The sequence below is a fragment of the Grus americana genome, chromosome 3 (genome assembly GCF_028858705.1).
Source record: "Grus americana isolate bGruAme1 chromosome 3, bGruAme1.mat, whole genome shotgun sequence".
Classification (NCBI taxonomy): Eukaryota; Metazoa; Chordata; class Aves; order Gruiformes; family Gruidae; genus Grus; species Grus americana.
In genome coordinates, this window is record NC_072854.1 from 50,571,578 (window position 1) to 50,590,366 (window position 18,789).

Genomic DNA, 18,789 nt, shown 5'->3' on the forward strand with positions numbered 1-18,789 from the left:
AGAATTCCCATATTCACATTAAATGACTTCACTTTAATTTCATAGTAAGTTCTCATTTAGATCAACAGTTAACTTACATGTCATTGCCTGTCTGACCTTGGCATTTGAATACCATTATCTTGGAAGAGAACCAGAGCATTTCAAAATATGCAATAGCTGATTCATTTTGCATATCTACAAGTGATAGATATTTTATGCTTAAAACGCCTTGAAAGAGAACAGTATCTTCTGAAAATAGTTTGGTTTCTCCAAAATAACCTTGAGGACTTAAGCTTTTCATTTTTATACTGTTCAAGTAGTGGATTTCTCTTGATTTTGAACCTTTTTAAAGGTTCAAAAACTTTTAAACTTTTTAATCAAAATAAATTTTATTGTCTTTTAAAATCAAGCCATCTTAGTTTGCAACTTATAGTTATTATCAATATATACATCAGTATGAATTTGCAAGACTTAAATGTAAATTTGCAAAATCAGACATTATGCAAAAAATCACTGCATCCACAGCATTTCGCCAAGTTTCCAATTGGAATATGATTGTATACATGCGTACAAGATTTTGAAACATATGAAAGATTCATATTTCCCCTCAAAGGAGGAGGTTACATGCTTGCAAAGACCAGCTTTAATCTTTCCTTTTCAAACAATTATTTCAATATACAGAATTTTGTTACACATTTCCTGTTATTATCAGTAGATGCATACCTGCAGAATGTCAACAGGGCATTCAGACTGCCTTAGACGTTATAAATGAGATCCGAGCTTTATTAAATTTTCCAGTGTGGATTCTGTTGTAAATGGCTGTGATTAATAAGTCTGTAAATATTCTGCATGCAGCTGACAGCTACTTTGCGAAACTTGGCTGACTTACCTCCGGCAAGACGCCAACTCATTTGCGGTGGTGCAGTCTCTGAGCTCTGTGTGGCGCTAGAGCAGCGTATGAATGATAAGGATGTCTGCACCTATATTGTCAGGATATTCAGGTACGTATAGAACAGAGTGCTATTTCTGCAGGCAGTCAAGTCGGTGTTACTGCTTCAAGTGACCTCAGAGAGCAGGATCAAGCACTAAAATTGGAAGATATACATTGAGCTGGGTTTTTTAAAAGCTCTATGTAGTTTTTAACTATTTCGTATGATAATTGTGTCTTTATTAATGCTGATAGAATTGTGTAATGTAGCCATAGAAACTTGGATTCATTGTCCCTGTGAAAAATGTTTTCTTGTATTGTGTCATTCTTTGATCCCACAGATTCTGATTGAGATTTTTTTAAGTGCCATTTCTTATATTTTAAAGCTGTATAAATTATTAAGTATTTATTAATTCTATTTTAGGCCAAGTTTTAAAAAAATGAGAGAAATTACACAAGCATATGGTCTGTCAAAGACTATGTATTGTGAAATAAAATACAGAAAAGAGAAGATGTGATCAGTGTTCATTGTTCTGAGCTGTCACAGAGCATGTGAGGAAGACTAATCTGTGGGATCAGAGCTTGAGTGTGCAGATGGAAGCGCTGAGAGAATCTTAGTTTTAGGAGCAGCTCAGTGGCTGCTTCCCAAGATGTGTTTTTGGAGGGAGATCAGTATGAGTGAATCACCCCAAAAGATCCTTTTGTAGTCTAAATAGTTCCTCGGTCAAAAATCTTCCAGTTGCCAAGCACCAGTTCGCAATAAATGGATTTGCAAACAATTAAAGGAGTTTGAAGAAGTTGTGAAATTAACTGTTGGAAATTTCAGGAGGAGCTGGGTTATAAGCACAATTTATGAATGCCACTCCAGATGAAGTATTTGCCATTGCTGCTTTGTTATTGTATTGAATCGTGTTGCCTGTAGCTCAATGTTCATTGAGAAGTCATTCTGCTGTGGACTTCTGTTCCTGTTCAGGCCCTCCAAATTATCCATCACATTCTCCTTGCTAGAAGAATGAAGAGCAGCTACATAAGGGACTGTTGTTCCTTCCTCTCCACAGCTGAAAACAGGCAAATCTAGTCCTTTGCTGTTTGTGCTACCTGTAAAGCATGTGAATTGCTTCCCCGGTTCCATGCCACCTGGTCCACATCTGTCTCTCTAATTTTGTTCTTGAAAATGAGTTGAGTTCTAGCAATGATTACAGCACTTTGAGCGTATTTACTTCTTCTAAGGAGATGGCATTTCTTTTACTTGGAAAATGCCATGAAAAGTGGGGTAATGGGTTTGTAATTAAATGTAATTGATACTTACACTGTAATTCTGACAAAAACATTTACTTGATCTAGATTTCAATATGGAAGAAAAGTAATTTGTCTTATTTAAAGTTTTCTACTGCTTCAATTTTTTTTCTTAAGTTTAGTGGACTGCATGCTCTGAAGATACAAATTACCCATAAAATGAATTTAATTAGTTTCCTGGAAATTGCAGTCATGAGGAAAAAAAAATACTATGCAGTGTAGAGCACAGATTTGAATTTTGTTTTGTCTTCTAGAATGATTATTCTTTTCTCTCAGTCAGTAACTTTAGGCAGCTTCTTTGTAGAGAATATGTTTAATCTATTCAGATTATTCATTTCTCTAAGTCTGTAAGTCTTGCTGTAATTGGTTGTAATTGAACATCAACACAGATATTTTCTGGTTTTGACTACATAGGAAGAGGTTATCCTGCTTTGTTCTGTCGTTGCAGTATTTCTAGTATGACCAAAGCATGCCCAATTCTCCATTTTTGTAATGGTCAAGGTGAGCAGTGTAGGACCGGAACAGCTGTTAGGGAATATGCAGAGATAAAATTGTGACTGCAAGAAGGCACGTTCTCTGTATTAGCTGGTGAGACACGTGTTCTGTTAGTGCTGTTGCTGGACTCTACTAGACGTGCATTAGGAAGGGACCCTTTATTTCCTCTCCTGACTTCCCATGGCATCTGGAAGTTATAATTCTCCCATTTAATGCTAAGAAGTGCTAGTGTTAGCATACTGTGCCCATATGGCAGGCAGGTTGGGAAGCTCCTTATGTTCGCTGCTTCCTGTAATTCACTGTGGCAAGGATAGCTAGACTTCTGTTGTGCTCTTATGTAACTGCATATGCCTCTACTAGAAGTCAAAGTATTGGCATTCATTGCATTTGTTGGAAAACATGGCTCTGAGAGTGAAAATCGCAGTGATTTTTTAAAAAATCTATTGTGGAAAAAAGTACTTTCATTCATTTATATTTTATTTTTGTACTTTTGTAGCAAACTTTCCTCCTACGATGACTTCTGTGCAGCTTTAGCAGACTGTTCCAGATGTTACATCTTATTTTTAGCCCTACTAAACAAACACCAGAAGCAGCAGGTCAGTTTTTTTCATCTCTTGATTTTTTATATATTAATCCTCTGATGTGTCTGTGTATTATTGTGTATAAGCTTGTTTTCAGTGACCTACTTTTATGCATTTACCAAATAAAAATTTTAAATGGTTGACAGCATTTCTAAGTAGTAAATAATTAAAATGAAATAATTTAGATTAAAAATTCAAAGCAATACAGAGGACAGATAGTTGATTAACTTGTCTATCCTTTGCATGTGAGGAAATAGTCCTTTGAGTACTTAATTGTTTCTCTTGGTTTTAAAAAATACTTTTTAAAGCAAATAGTTTATTTGAATATTTGCTAGTAGGAAATTGTTGGGATTTCTCCTGCCCTCCTTCCCTGAAAAAGAAGTGTGAATTTTCCAGAGTTAAGCAATTTGAAAGCACAGGAAAATTTGTTCCTTGATAACTGCATAAGGTATCAGAATATCTCTCTCCTCTACCAGAGAAAACCATATGTCTAGAATACCACATTTGGAACATTCACCTAGAAATAAGTGTTTAGAGTTTGTCAAAATGCCTTGTATTACGAGGTAACATTATAAGAGTATAATTGCTACCAACTTCAAGGGTCAGGTGTTGCTGTACTGTCCTCCTATATCACAGTGATCTTTCCTACGTTTACTGGAGCACCAGGCTCTGGGAGTTTGGTGCAGGATCACAGTTTTAAAGATTGCCACGTTGGTAAGAGTGGAGTGTCTCATATATGGCAAATTACTCAGCTTTATTGCCAGGTAAGATTTAAGAAGAAAATATTTTTTATGTAAAGCACAGATGTTCAAAGGTGGAACAAGGCTTCAAAACATAAAACATTAAATCACATTAAGATTTTTCTTAAAAGCAAGGCACTTTCTTAGCTGCTCCAGCATCTAAACTAGTTTGAGGATATTTAGTTATCTTATACAATTTATCCCAGGGTTAGTAATTCCTGGAGAATTGTTGGAAGGAGGTCTTCTGTGCTGCTGCTGTTAAAGGCAGTTACTGAAGGTAGCCAGATCGGCTGTGCTGAATAATCTTTTCTTTCTCTTGCCAAATACAAAAATAATTTCTCCCTTTCCTGTTTACCTGCCTCCCTGTTTTCTGTGACAATACATATGGAAGAGGAACAAAGATTAAGTTGTTTCTGTTCTTCTAAATGTCTGTTGATTAACATTTCAGCAGCATATCTGAGTATTTCTAGGTTCAGGCTGCTCTTGCATTGTATAGTCTTCAAAGACACTTTAGTAAAACGCTATGTAAACGCTATGTAAATAATATGAGAAATATCAAAGGCATGGTATTTTACCAGATTTATAGTAATTTTTCCTTGTGAGCATTGTATTAAAAACTCAACAAATAATGGGACTGGGAATAAGGAGTTTAAATTGAGTAACATCTTCCTCTCAATCTTCATCTGAAATTCTAAGGGGAACTTTTCTAGGCTCCTGAGATAATAGCTTTGTGTCATAATGAATTGCAGGCTCATACATAAATTCAAATTGGTTGTTGCCAGGTAGTGTTCAGAATTTAACTTCTCATTTGTCTACTTTATTAAGTGGTCCTAAAATATATCTTTCTTCACTAGATCAGCATTGCTTTTTGTGTTAAACTGTCAGTTGTTTTATCAAAATACAAATTAGCAAAGAAGTAGCTTGTGTATTAAAACTTAGTTATTATGTTGTGATGATTATATATGCAGTGTCTTCAGAATAATTATTTCGTACTTATTTTTTAAACAAGCATGCGACAGTCAGTTGTCAGCTTAGTGAAGCCCTGCAGAAACAAGAAGAGGGACATGGATAATGTGATGCACCACTTTTTCTGTAGTATATAATAAACACTTGAGCTGTGAGGAGTGCAAATGTTTTTCCTGAGGTGTAGTTGGCACTGCTAATCTTTCTTTTAAAATGCTGACAGCTAGTGAGTTATAGCATGAGTTGGTATGTGTTGAAAAGAAAACAAGTAACAGCAATGTGAGTAAAATTGTCTGCTGTGGGAAGAAGCAGCAAAGAGGTGGATAAATCAGTACTATTAACTCAAAGCATTAAAAATCCTCAGGACTGAGAACTGCTATGTTAAGAAGTGTGTGTGTTTTCTGAATTTTCAGGTTGCAAAGTTTGTGGGGTCAGGGTTTTTTTACTGGCAATCATGGCAGCTAGAAACATACTGGGGAAAAAACTAAAAGAAAATGAGCATTCAGACTTTCTCAAGGCTTTCATAACTGTGACTTTTAAAATAAGCATTAAATATTGTGAAAATAAAAATGTGAGCACTGGAAATAGGATTAATGACTTGCTCCTGCACCACACACTGAATTCCACAGCTGCCACCCAAATACTGTCTGTTCTTCTCACCACACTGCAGTTTCAGCTCTTTCTTTTTTTTTTCAGCTCATTTTCTCTCTTGGATAAAAGAGTCAGAAGGAATGGGAAAGTAGTAATTTAACTCTATGAGAGAGACCTTTGGGGAAATTGAGTTGGCAAGACTTGTTAAATTCCATGTGTCATAGGCTTAGGTAAGGAGAGGAGTACAGAAGATTGGAAAAGCTGTATCTGCAAGGTAGGATTGGGGAATTCAGCAGTGCTTTTCTGGGCATCTGAAGTACGTGTTCTGTTGGACTTCACCTGTGGTTGGTTTCAGAGCTAACTTGTGTGGAGTAACGAAAAAGTCCTTGGTGGCTGCCAGATGCCATCAAACCTCTCAGAAGTGTTCTTGTAGAGCCTCTACCTTGCAGAATGAACTTTGCATGCTTCCGTGTCCAGTCAGTATTGTAGTCCTTTGCCCATCTCCAGAAATATTTAACAAGGTGCTGTTCCCCTCTCCCAGATCATTATCATCTCTGAGCTTTTCAGTGAAGCTATATAAAGGATGAATTTCTCAGGCTATGGTTAATGTCATAAGTCAGGAGGCAGCCATGCTTTTGGAACAGTGAGATTGCCTAAATAGGGCAGTAGCTTTTATCAGTATGTCAGACACTACCTGAGCTTAGGTGGCCTTTTGGGACCCTGCCAACTTCCATGTAATCTTTTATCAGTGTACAATTAGGAATCTATTTTCAATCTTAAGTGCACAAACACAGTGTGTGATACTAAAATTTATGTTGAAGGAATCTTGTGCCTATTGTATAGAAAAGTCCCTTTATACTTTAGTGTAGCCTACTTTTTAAATTAGGAAATACTTGTTAAGTGTCTGACATCACTGGATGCAGCAATTGTCTATTCAGCAAAAGAATAATCCCATTGGGTCACATGAAAGGTTCATCCAGCCTACTATCTGTACTTGGCAGCGGTGGAAATCAGATGCCTAGAGAACAGTAAAAACAGAGCAAGCATATACAATACTTCCTGTGTACACTTACCAAACCTCCAGCTCTTTCCAGTTTGGAAATGTCCTCAGCCAGCTGTGGCTCTCTGTGTATGAAATAAACCTCAGTGGACTTCTTTTCCATGAAATTCTAGACTGCCCTCTACCCCATATAAACTTCTAACATCTTAAATATCCATTGGCAAGGAGTTGCCATAGCAACCACCCATTGCACAAATAATTCCTTTTGCTTGTTTTGAATTTGGCCTTTACTATCCTTATTTGATTCCCTCCGGCTCTTATTTTGAAAAGTCAGTGAATATTTGATTCCTAGTCATTCATTTCACACCACTTCTGACTTTATAGACCTTTATCATATCCTCTTTGAGTTATCTCTTTTCCAGGCTGAATAGTCCTTGCTTACTTGGTCCTTTCTGATATAGAGGCTATTCCATACCATTGTGCATTGGTGTTGCTTTTCTCAGAACTTTTTACAGTCTTGTGTCCTGTATCTTTTTTTGAGATGAGGAAACCAGAACATGGCAGTTAAGATGTGCCATATCATAGATTTGCATGCCTGCCTAAGTTTATTTCCCAGGAATTGCCCACATTTTATTTGCTTTCTTGACCTCCTGTAAGCATCAAACTCCCATGAGGAATCTGTCATTAACCCCAAGATTGTTCTCCAAGTGGTTATGGTTAGATCAAAGGCTGTAATTTTATACGTGAAAGTATGACTGTTCTGTGTTTTTCCACATGCATCATTTCATGTTTATCTGCATTTAAAATTTGTCTGCTATTTTATTACCAGTCGCCTACAAATCCTTTTTCTGCTCTTCAGTCAGCCTTCATCTTTGCTACTTTGAATATCTTAGTGTTGTCAGCAAACTCTTCCATATCGTTGCTGTCACCCACTTTACCAGGACATTTGTGGACAAGTTGAATGCAACAGGTCCTGACACTTCTGTGTGGAACTCCACTGGTCATCTTCCACCCTTGCAGGAACTGCTGATTTACTCTGTTGTCCATCCTCTAATCATTTATGTATATACCAGGACATTCTCCCTTACAGCATGACTGCTTAGTTTCACTAGGATTTTGGTGAATGACTTTGTCAAAAGTCTCCTGGAAAGCCACATGGGTGATAGCAGATGGGTCTCCTTTACACGTTTGTTGATCCCTTCAAAGAACTCAAGAATTGCATAAGTCAGGACTTAGGAGTCTTAAAGCTGCTTGCATTTATCTGACTGTCCATTCATTTTATTGTTCTTTTTTATAATTTCTTCTAATTTGTCTGGTACAGACACCAGACCTGAATCTCATTTGGATCTTTTTCTAGTAATAGATTTCACGTTTGTTACCCTTCCAGTCCTTAGGCATCAATGCAGTTTTGAGAGGTTGCACATCACTGTTCATAATTAAGCTATTTAATGAATTAGTTCTTTTAGAACTGTTGGGTGATTATCCAGTTGGGGTGATTTGTTACTATTTGTTTTGTCAGTCTGTTCCTTAAAATTGTTTGCTGTCACTTCAGTTTTGGACAGATTCTCTGATGAGCCTTCCCTAGAGAAGGCTATAGTATTGAGATCTCCCCAGTTGCTTTCACAGTGGGCACGAATCAATGCAAAGAACTCACTTAGCTTCTGTGCAATGACATTTTCTTCTCTGAATGCTCCTGGTTTATCCTGATCATCAATCAGTTCTGCAGATTCTGGCAAACTTTCTGGTCCTGATATGTTTGAAAAGATTTGCTGTTATTTTTGCATCTCTTGCATCAGCTAGCAGAACTGCACTAATTTACGATTATAATTTCCATGCTGCTTTACCTGTTTAATTTAACGATCAGTTTGTCAGAAAGAATTTATTAAATGAAGAATAGACTGATGTTGCCTTGTCATCCTATCTAAGGACATGTCCACATTTATCGAGTTCACTGTGCCTGGATCTGCCCAGCTTTCTTCCCAAATGCATTTCATACCCAGGTAGCAGGTCCCAAATCAGTTTATACTCTTCTGTGAGCAAGCAGGCTTCTGCTTGTGAGACTTTTTCTTGTCTCCCTCGAAGAAAAAGACTCATTTTTAGGGCCATTGGATGTCCTTTTTGCTCTTAGGATTGCTGCAGTGGGGAAGGTTGTCACTGATGGGGCCTGTAAATGCAGAGAATTTCTCCACTTTGTTTCTGGCTTTATTTATTAGGTGAAGGCTTATCTGTATGCTGTGACTGGCTTTCCTGGCTGTTTTTTTGGCTGGCTTATGGAGAATTCTGTGATGTGCTCCCAGGAACTCCCTATCTGTCTGTTTCTGTCAGTCCCATAACATGTCATGTCATACCCCAAAGCAACCACAGGCTTTTAACAATAGAGTCTAATGCTGCAAATGCTTTGAGAGTATTATTGATGCTCTGCTCAGTGACATCATAGTCTTGTGACATACGGAAGATTTTTTTTTGTTATTATTATTTTTATTGCGGGTGGTGGTGTGTTTCTGTATCTATAGCTTGCCTCTAAAGAAATGGTCATAAGTGCTGACAGAAGTGTTCTTTGTGTGTCAGTTACTCACTCTTCCCCTCTGTGCCATCCCTCACGTGGGCTGAGGACAGCTGTTTGTGTGACTGCATGATGCATCAGGTCACAAAATTGATCCAGCTTCCAATAACCTTAAAACTGAAAAAAAAAAAGAACCCCAGTCCTTTGTTGGGTTATTACCTGCATTGCTTCCCAGTCTAGTTTGCTGAACAGCCACACAAGTAGTTCCTTGGGACTGTATAATAAATATGGGAGAGGAGCCAAACTGTGAATGGAAAGGGTGCTGTTTATGCCACCACTTCTGCTGAAATGCTTGTCAAGGTAATCCTACTAAGAACTTACATAGATCATGTGGTTCTTTTCTCCTATGTTTACAAATACATATTTTAAGTTGTATTCCTTCTCCCTCTAGCCCAACAGTATAACAGTGCCTTGGACAATTTAAAAAAAGCTATGAAAGGGATATAGCAATTGACCATTAAAGAACCAAAACATAAGATTTTTCTCCTGTGTTTTGTGTGTGCACATGCATATTCATAACTGATTGTTCATTCTCTCTGCGTTAACATTTTTTTTCAAGAAGGAAGTATCTGGTTTAGGATAAATATTCTGACAGCTCTGAAGGAATTTCCCTGCTGATAAATCTGAATAACCACAGAAGGTCACCCTTTCCCTACAGTATGATTTCTGACAGCATGCTGAGCTGATAGTGTATTTGCATCTTCCTAATACTTTGGTTGTGATTTTTTTTTTGTCTGAAAGAAAAGGCAAAAGTGGTAAGGAAAGTGCAGAATATGTGATGTGTACTCTGAATATAAAATCATCAGGAATGTAGAGCTCAAAGTTTGTAGTCAACCAGCTGTCATTAGCATATATCATATAGAAACCTGCTGTTCTGGTGTATCAAAAGGTACAAGAGAGTGAATGTAATTACTAGATAGGTAAATGTTAGAATATCAAATAAGAATAATAAGAAGGTATTACTGCTTGGTGTGACAGAAACTGTCGCTGAAATACTTTGCCTTATTTTTGGTATTCACTTCTACAAAAGATGCTGAAAGCTTGGGAACTGCTCTGAAAAGAGCTAAAAGAATTATTAGAGCTAAAAAAACCAACCCAAGATTAAGCAAATTAATTTATCAATGACAAAGGTCAGACCATTAGGAAGTTGCCTATTAATAGAATCTGCATAAGGAAGACATTTCTGTTAGTAGACAATCCGTTAATCTAGGAAAAAAGAGATAGTAAGAAATAGTGGCTGAAGCTGTACAAATTTAAACTAGTAATAAGAAAAAAGATTTTAACCAGGGAGATCAGTAATGACTGGAGCAATACCATTGGGGATGTGGTTTTCAGCTTTTTTTAATTCATGATTTCTGAAATGTTGTTTGTTAGAGAGTGTATACTGCTTGTCATCAAATGTTGTTCTGGTGACAATGTGCTTGCTTTTCTTTGTCACCTTTACCAGATCTCCACAAACAAACCTAAGGACACGAGTTCTTCATTGCTAAGTGCAAATGAACCCTTTTCTGAAAAGTTTACCTGAACAGATCAGATTTTCAGGTGTAGAAACTATTGGGTAGGGTCCTGTGGTGTATGATACACAGAAATACAAACACATGCTTCTAATGGCCTCTCCTTCTCCAATACATTCGTATTTGCAGGGGAACGAGGTTCCCTCTTTACTAACAAAGTGCTCCCTGCTGTCACTGTGACAAAGCTTCTCCTTTCTGCTCCTTATTTCAGGTCCCTCAGTCAAGAACTTCTTCATTTGCTTTTGCTGCTTCCAGGGTATTCTCCCCCACCCCCCTCATTTGTTCTTCCTTACATCAAGTTTCGTTTTGGGTCAGTTGTTATTTCTGGGTTTGACCAGGAATTTTCACAGCCAGCATGTCACTTCAAGATGAATCCTTACTGTGTTTGGAAGAGATTAGCTCCAGGATGGCATAACTACTGTTACTTTGTCTATAAGTAGACTATCAGACCCTGCAAATAAAAGTCTTACGTTTTCTTTCTGAGGTACATAATAAAGCAGAAATACAAATTTGGAAATGAAGTGTAAATTAGATTTGAATGAACCCTAGAAACAGTTCATACTGCTGGGCAGGTGGTAGAATTTTGACTGCCTCCATGGAAGTTTGTGTAACATGGAAAGCACATTTCATTTACAGCTGGAGATTCAATCAGAACGCAGCTGCTGACATCTGAATTTTTTTTTCATACTACCCCTTTCCTTGTAAGGATCCAGATACCCAATAGATTAACAACAGGTACTTGGCCAATGCGTACAAACTCTAGAATGGAATCCTCTTCCTTATTTATCTTGTTTTAGCTAGAAATTACTGATCTAATCAGTTTTCCTTTCTTACTGATAAGTAAACCTATGCTATTTGTACCTCTGTTCATCATGCTGTACACTAAAGGGCAGGTATGTTTTAATTGCCAAGATAAACTGCTGTCAAGTTCTGTGACTCAGCAAGTACATTGGGTACCTTTGCTACTAGGGCAGTGCAAGGAATAGATTTTTAGAAGTACATGAGCAAAGAAATCTTTCCTATCAGTGATCAAACAATTATGGTTCTGGTTGTCAGAAAAATAAGGGTTAAATGCTAGTGGAGTATGTGGTGCCATTACCACTTTAAAAAAAAAAATCAGTTTCTTCATAGATTGGAAACAAGAAAATCAGTTCTTCTTCTTGAGCTTTTTTTGACATGTTTCTTCAACTTTGTGTAAGTGAAGCTGTGTGGTCTCATACATAACCTTCCAATCAGGTTTGGGTACACTTTGTGGACAGCATGTCTCACATGAATGCCTTGTTATAAAAACATTAAATAACTGAGTGTAATTCCTATCTCTAATCTAATTTGTCTTTAGTGCTATACATGTTAAAACCTCCATATTATATAAATTAATCTGATAAATGATTAATAAGTAATTTTGCTGTAAGTGTTCAAGAATGTCTGAAATTCCATATGCAGTTAATACTCCAAACATTTGGAGATGCATAATAATGTCATTTATTATACTGGGTTTTCTTGTTATATACAGAAGGGCCCATGGGCCTTGTACAGGTTTAGTCTTGCAAGCAGTTTCAAAATGCCATTCATCTTTACGTGTATTTCTTTACACAGCAATTCTAAGCTGGTATTTCTTACTCTTGCAGTGCTTACCCCATGAACACTTTAAAAACATATAGCCAAAAATAATATGAACCCTTTAGTATTATACTACTTGGGACAAATTGTATCAGCTTTTCTCTTTGACTCTGCTAGTTAAATTTTCATTGGAAGATAACGAAACTTCGGTAATATGCTATTAAAACCGGATGTGCTTTGCTAAAAAGAAGTATTTTATAAGTTTGTTTTGCTAGCCTGTAGGTGGAAAGCACAGTTGAGATCACACTTCTCAAAATATCAGTTGATTGCTGTACGGTACCTGTTTGTCTGTTTTCTGATTGGGTAGAGCTGTTGCTGGGCTGATACTGTATTGACTTTCTAATTTTGGTCAAAATAAACGAGTCAAACTAGACTGCCTGCTTTTTTCATTTCTGTCTTCTGATTCATCAGTTGTTTGTTTCAAATTCTTACAGCCGCTGTGAATTGGGGGTTGTGCCAGCAAAGGTGAAAGCTGTTAGTGGTTAGTCAGTAAGAATCTTCATAAAAATTTGTCTTGATGACATTTAGATGCTATAATAGAAATATGATGCCTAGTTAAAAAAAAAAAAAAAGTGGAAGTGGGTGCTATGGAGTGATCATATTAAATAGATGGATGCGAGAACCTATTCCTCACTTAGGGGACTGCCTGCTTCTCCTATTCAGGAATAGCATTCTTCTTCTTGACCCTAAGAGGATGTTGTTAGCAATGTCCTGTGGCAGAGGCTTAAGACCTGAAACTTACTGATGAAGGCATGTATGAACAAAGGATTCACTGCTTACACGTCTTTTTTCTTTAGTATTAGGATGTATACTTTACCAAGTTGGACTGTGCCTGGTTAACCACATTATTAATACCATGGAGGATTAGAATATCTGTGAATATAACTATTATATTTGAAGAAAAACACCATGTAACTTGTTTAGCAAAATGGTTAGTGCATGTACAGCAGTTTAGCAGCTAAGGGTAGATGGCTGTGCTGTACTTGAAGAAATGCTGTTACTTTAACTGTACCATTAAGATAAAGCTGTGGACATTTCTTTTGAGAAATTACTAGGATTTGATGCAAGTGACAGAGGGAAATGTTTTCATGAATTTATACTTGGGTTAGTTCAGACTTTCAGATTTTTTTTTTTTTCCTTCTTCCATACAGGTGGGTACGAAAAAGATGTTGTTGAATGCCATTTGATTAATATCCACTAGTCTTGTAAAAAAAAGGCTGTGTCTCAGTATTACCAAAATGAAGCAACAAGAGATATAATTCTGTGTTCCACTGAAGAGCAGGGATAGGAAGTGCTTTAAGAGAGCAACTTGGTTAAATCATGAGATGTCAAGATACTGTGTAAACATAGAAAGTAGGTCTCATTTGGCAATGATAAGAATAAAAGGGTAGCAAGAACACGTAAAATTAAAATCAGAAGAAAACAAGGCACTAAATGAGATGCAACTAGAAAGGGACATTAAAAAACCAAGAAAACTTTCTATAGTACATTAATGGGGAGAAGACAATAAGGAAATAATTGCTGCAGTGTTCAGAAGATGAGAATTATTGACAGATGGCACTGTGAGTAGTGAAGTGTGGGATGCCTTTTTTTGCTTCTTTTTCTGAAAGGGTTAAGTATGATCAAATGATTAATCTCTACTCCATCCTGAGTTCTTTTATCACTAAAAAATGAGGTGGAGAATATTTAAGTGTCTTCAGACCAGCTAGGCCTGATGAAATTTACCCTTTGTTGCTTACAAAAGGACAGAAAGGGGTAATGTCTCTGGGATTCTTGAAAAATTATGTAGGATTTCAAGGTTGTAGGGCACATGTCTTTAAAAGGAGAAAATGGAGGAATTTGGGGAATAACAGACCTGTCAATTTAGATTACATTTCTGGTAAAAATCTGGAACAAATAATTCAGCTATCTGTAAGCAATTGGACTTAACAAGGAAATGAGTAAGAGCTACCATGGATTTAACAGTAACAAATCAAGGGTAGTAGTTTAACCTCTACAATAGTTAGCAGGCCTCGAGAAGAAGGGAGGGTGGTGGTCTTTGGCCATCACAACTGACATTGGCTTACTTGAAAGATTAGTAAGCTCTGGCCCATATGATTATTCTAGTTATATAAAGTGCTGTTTTAAGATGTTTTAAGATTACTGTGGGCTTGGTAAAAATAGATGACCTATACTAAGTATATCCCATTAGTAATTACCCCAATGCTATAATAGTTCTGTTAGATGTTTTTGATTTCTTCTGTAAACTGGGTTATGAAAAAATAGTGGCATAAAAAATTACTTCTAGTTGTTATATTTGGCATTCCTTCGGTTGTTCTGGACCTGCTATTAACTGAATTGTGAAGCAATTTAAGTATTATCTTCTTTTCAAGCAGCTAATAGCTTCTGATGTTTTCTGTGTAATATGGTTTATTTATTTTATTGCAGGATTTGGTTATCCGTATCATCTTCATTCTTGGTAATTTAACAGAAGAGAATAACCAAGCCCGTGAGCAATTTTTTAAAGAAAAAGGAAGTGTTAACACTTTGATATCGTTATTCCAAACCTACCATGAACTTGATTTGAATGCACAGAAATGGTACCATGAAAGAGAAGGGGAAGAAAAAACCCACCCAAAGCATCCTTCAGAAACAGAAGATGTTCTGATAAAACTGATAAGAGTGCTGGCCAATCTCTCCATTCATCCCAGTGTAGGAGCAGCTCTGGCAGCTGCCCATCGTGTTGTGGAATTACTTGTTACAGTACTAGGTAATAAAATTATGTTGTGTGTGTTATCTTTGTTCAGTCTGTAAGGACAGTTTAAACTTTTTCTACTTGACCTTCTTATCTAGGTTGAACCATAACTAAATTGGTTCTGTTTCTAAAATAACAAAGTAAATCTGCTGATATGCATAACCTGTTTTATGTAGAAAGCCTGTTTGACACAGTGGAAGCATTGCTGCTTTGGTACTGACATTTCAGTGTCTGGGGGAAGACGTTGTAGAAGTGTTTCATTCAGTGGTAAGATTTGCAGATATGATCGTTAAGGATAAGGAAACACATTTTATTTTAAATAGAACTCACCGAGAGTGCATATGTAAGGAAAGCCTGTTCTTATCAGGTGCTATATACATGTGTTTGGTGGTGGGGTTTTTTTAAGGTTTGCAGGTTTTGTGACTGTTCTGGATTAAGTATTCTTTTTGTTCCCTGCACTCATAACTTTCAGCCTCCTTGAAAAATTCCCCCCCCCCCCTTTTTTTTTCTCTTTCAGATTTTCAACCTTTATTTCTTTCAGGTGGAAAGTAGTGTCCCTTTCCCTCCAAAGAGAGGTTTAGGACTGCAGTTCCTTTTCCACTTGCTGATCCCTTTGTAAATCTAATTATAGGCTAGGACTGGGCAGTCTGTTCTCCCCGTAACAGAGTTCAGCAGTGACAAGATACATCTCAGAGAACTCAGTATATTTTAGTGTGTGATGAGAACTTTAAATATTGCGTAAAGACAATCAACCTGATTATGTGCTAGTTTACCAATCTTACCCACCAGCCTTCACAACTTCATCCATTCTGCCCTAATCCCTGTAGGAGCTTCCTCAGTTGGAACTGTCTTAATTGTTGTGTAAGTGCTTTAAAGCCTCAAAGCTTCTCTCTGCCACTCTCCCTTCTTCCTGAGGGGAGTTAGTTTACTGCAAAATGTTCTCTCTCCCTATGAACTTATTTCCTTCACCCTTAGTTTCTCAGGCCAGAAACCTCAGATAAATTGCTATACACAACTTTCAGACTTCTTGGTGTAGTTTGACGTTGGTTAACATTCTGTCAGGAACTCTAAGAGAGAGAATGTTTCAAATATTGTTGAAGTCTTTTTTTTTTTTTTCCTTTCCAATTTGTCGTAGTACCTGACATGTCAGTATAATAGTCCTTGGTATTTCCCCATGTCTATCACACAGGCTTATTTGTGCATGTGGATTCTCCTCAGTTCCATCTTAAAACAGCAAATAGGATCTGTAATATGTCTTAACTAACTAGATTTTAAACCATGTTGCCTTAGTCACAGTGACTTCTGTAGATGAAGAGTTGGAAAGAGTGACTTTGTATTGCCATTTTTGGATCAGCTGTTCCTGTTAGCGTCTGCCATTTTACTGAAAGAGTTGTCTCTAACAGTGGCCATGTAAACTATGATTGTTTGCTTCTGAGCTATAATGCACTGCTAAGTTAGACTCCTGTGCGTGTGTGTATCTACATATGCATATGTTGTTTTGGTTTTTTTACTATCAGAATACAAGTCAGTTGATGACTGTGAGGAGTTGGTCATCAATGCTGCAACAACAATCAACAATTTATCCTACTACAAAGTGAAAAGTTCTGCTGTTCAAGACAGGAAGCTACACATTGCTGAAAGTAAGGACTTTTAAACTAGTAGTTTTTGTATAGCTTTTTGAAAGTGGAAGTTACTGATGCTGTATTTTGACACTACAGAAAATAAAGACACTGATGGTGTTTTGTTGTATCATATTGCAGGAATATAAAGTTCATAGGGCTAAATTCTTCCCATAGGGATTTCTCATTCTTTTGGAACATAATTCTGTGACTTGTGTGAAAATAGTTAAGTTGTTGACAAACCCCCTTCTTTTCCTCCCCAAATGAATTTGCCATATTGTTTTCTGTTTAGCAATTTTTGCTATACTTGCCCAAAATCCACATGCCTGAACCACAATAATAATGTTGCTTTTTACTTCTAATCAGAGTATGGTAAAAAGGTTGTTTGTTTGTTTTTTCTTAGTACCTTCTAGATGTGCAAAATCTGATTTATGTCTGTTTCTGGCTTATAAATCCATTGCTAGTATAGGAGTCATGTGATTCACTCTCCTCTGACAGTATGGACAATAGTCATATTTTAGTGATGTGTAAGAACTGCATCTGCATTCTGGGACTCACTGAGTTAATGTTATAGAAAAGGTAGAAAGTCTGTATCTTGTATGTTTTGGTCTCTAGACAAGACATGGGGGAGAGACGGAGCCTGAAGTTTGCACAACAGGTAGAATGAGGAGTAGGTAAAAATATTCTGACTGTCAGCCTAGTGCCCTGACTGGTAGACATAATTTTCTGTCTAGGTAACAGTTCTGCTGTTCTGTCACAAGTCATTTTATCCCCCATAAGCCAGCTGTCTCTTATTGCTAGTCAGAGAAATACGGAAACAAATGACTTCTCTGCCTCTCCCATTTGCTCTCCCTCTTCCGTTTTTATTGTGAGCATATGGAATCAGTCCTATCACCTTTCCTCTCTCTGAACTGAGGAGAGAGAAAAGCTTTTGATGGAAGACCAGCAGGCTTCCTCCTCCAGGAGACATTTTGAGAATACTTGCTGTTTGATACAAATGGTGAATCCCAAAGACAAAAAATAATGATTTTAGATATCTTTTTAAGGCATGTATTGTAACAGTATTGCAACATTCAAAGATGGAAGTAATGGGAATGAAGCCAACCTCTTTTCTATATTTTTTTCCCTCTCACTTTTCTGTGGTAGAAGTGTTAAGGGTTCACTGACTTGAGTCCTTTATATGATGGACTGATTTCAGTTGTTCACTTCATACTCACAGAAGACTGATACGATGTAACTTCTGTAACATTACTCCTTTGCTGTGGACCAAAGACCTAGGTGATAGTAGCTCTTCCTAGGAAATGCTGAAGGTCTCACTCTATCTGCTGAAGTTACATGCTAATCATATGTGAAATGGCTAAGCAGGAATGTAGCAAGCAAGTAAACGCTTCTGATCAGGGGCAATATTAAGTTGCTGTTCAGAGAAAGTGTGTTTGCTTGTTATAGCAGCACTGAGAGAAAATAAACCTAATGTCAGAAAATAATTTGAGTTTTAGGAGACATCCCACCATAAGACCATCTGTTCAGCGTCTAAATCAATTCTCATATATATTACAACATTTTTTTCTTCTTTGTCTTCCTGGATTTTCACATGAGCCCACTCAAAACTGTACAGCAAAACTGGCATTTTTACATTATTACAACTGTGCTTAGGCTATCTTCGTAACTCCTCATCTGTTCTTTTGCATTTAGCCCCATATTGGAGCTCTTTGTCTCATCTTCAAAGCCCTACACAATTTAGCTCTTGTTCTACCATCTGCTCACCCCCTTCACTGCAACCAGACAGTTAGATAACTGTTCCCATTTATTACATTTATTGCTGTTGCAGCTTGCGTTCTGATACTTATTGATAAAAAGCCAAGCACATATTCGTGATATACAAGTGATTGTTTTTATGTCATTTCTCTGCAAACCAACAGTGCTTTTAAAGCTGTTAATGAGCAACAATATGGATGGAGTTGTGGAGGCTGTCAGAGTCTTTGGCAATCTTTCCCAGTATCATGAGATCTGTGACTTCATCATACAGAAGAAGAGTGAGTTACTTTTGCATTTGTGGGAGTCCTGGTTTTAAATGTCCATAGTTCTAAAAAAGAAAGATTGTTAATAAGCTGTCTCAGTTAAAGGGTAGAAGTAATCTTCTCTGATGTTTTGCAAATTAGGCAAATG

The 18,789-nt window shown here is 37.0% G+C and overlaps 1 protein-coding gene across 9 annotated transcripts in view; it reads left to right on the forward strand.

Moving 5' to 3' along the window:
* The window catches only part of ARMC2 (armadillo repeat containing 2), a 71,188-nt gene that overhangs the window by 43,778 nt on the left and 8,621 nt on the right, over positions 1–18,789 (forward strand). For all 9 annotated transcript variants that reach the window (XM_054822477.1, XM_054822474.1, XM_054822480.1 and 6 more), the window contains 5 exons: positions 835–980; positions 3,195–3,294; positions 14,698–15,019; positions 16,522–16,644; positions 18,543–18,656. In XM_054822477.1, coding sequence (XP_054678452.1) covers positions 835–980; positions 3,195–3,294; positions 14,698–15,019; positions 16,522–16,644; positions 18,543–18,656 — 805 coding nt within the window. The remainder of the gene's footprint in view (positions 1–834; positions 981–3,194; positions 3,295–14,697; positions 15,020–16,521; positions 16,645–18,542; positions 18,657–18,789) is intronic.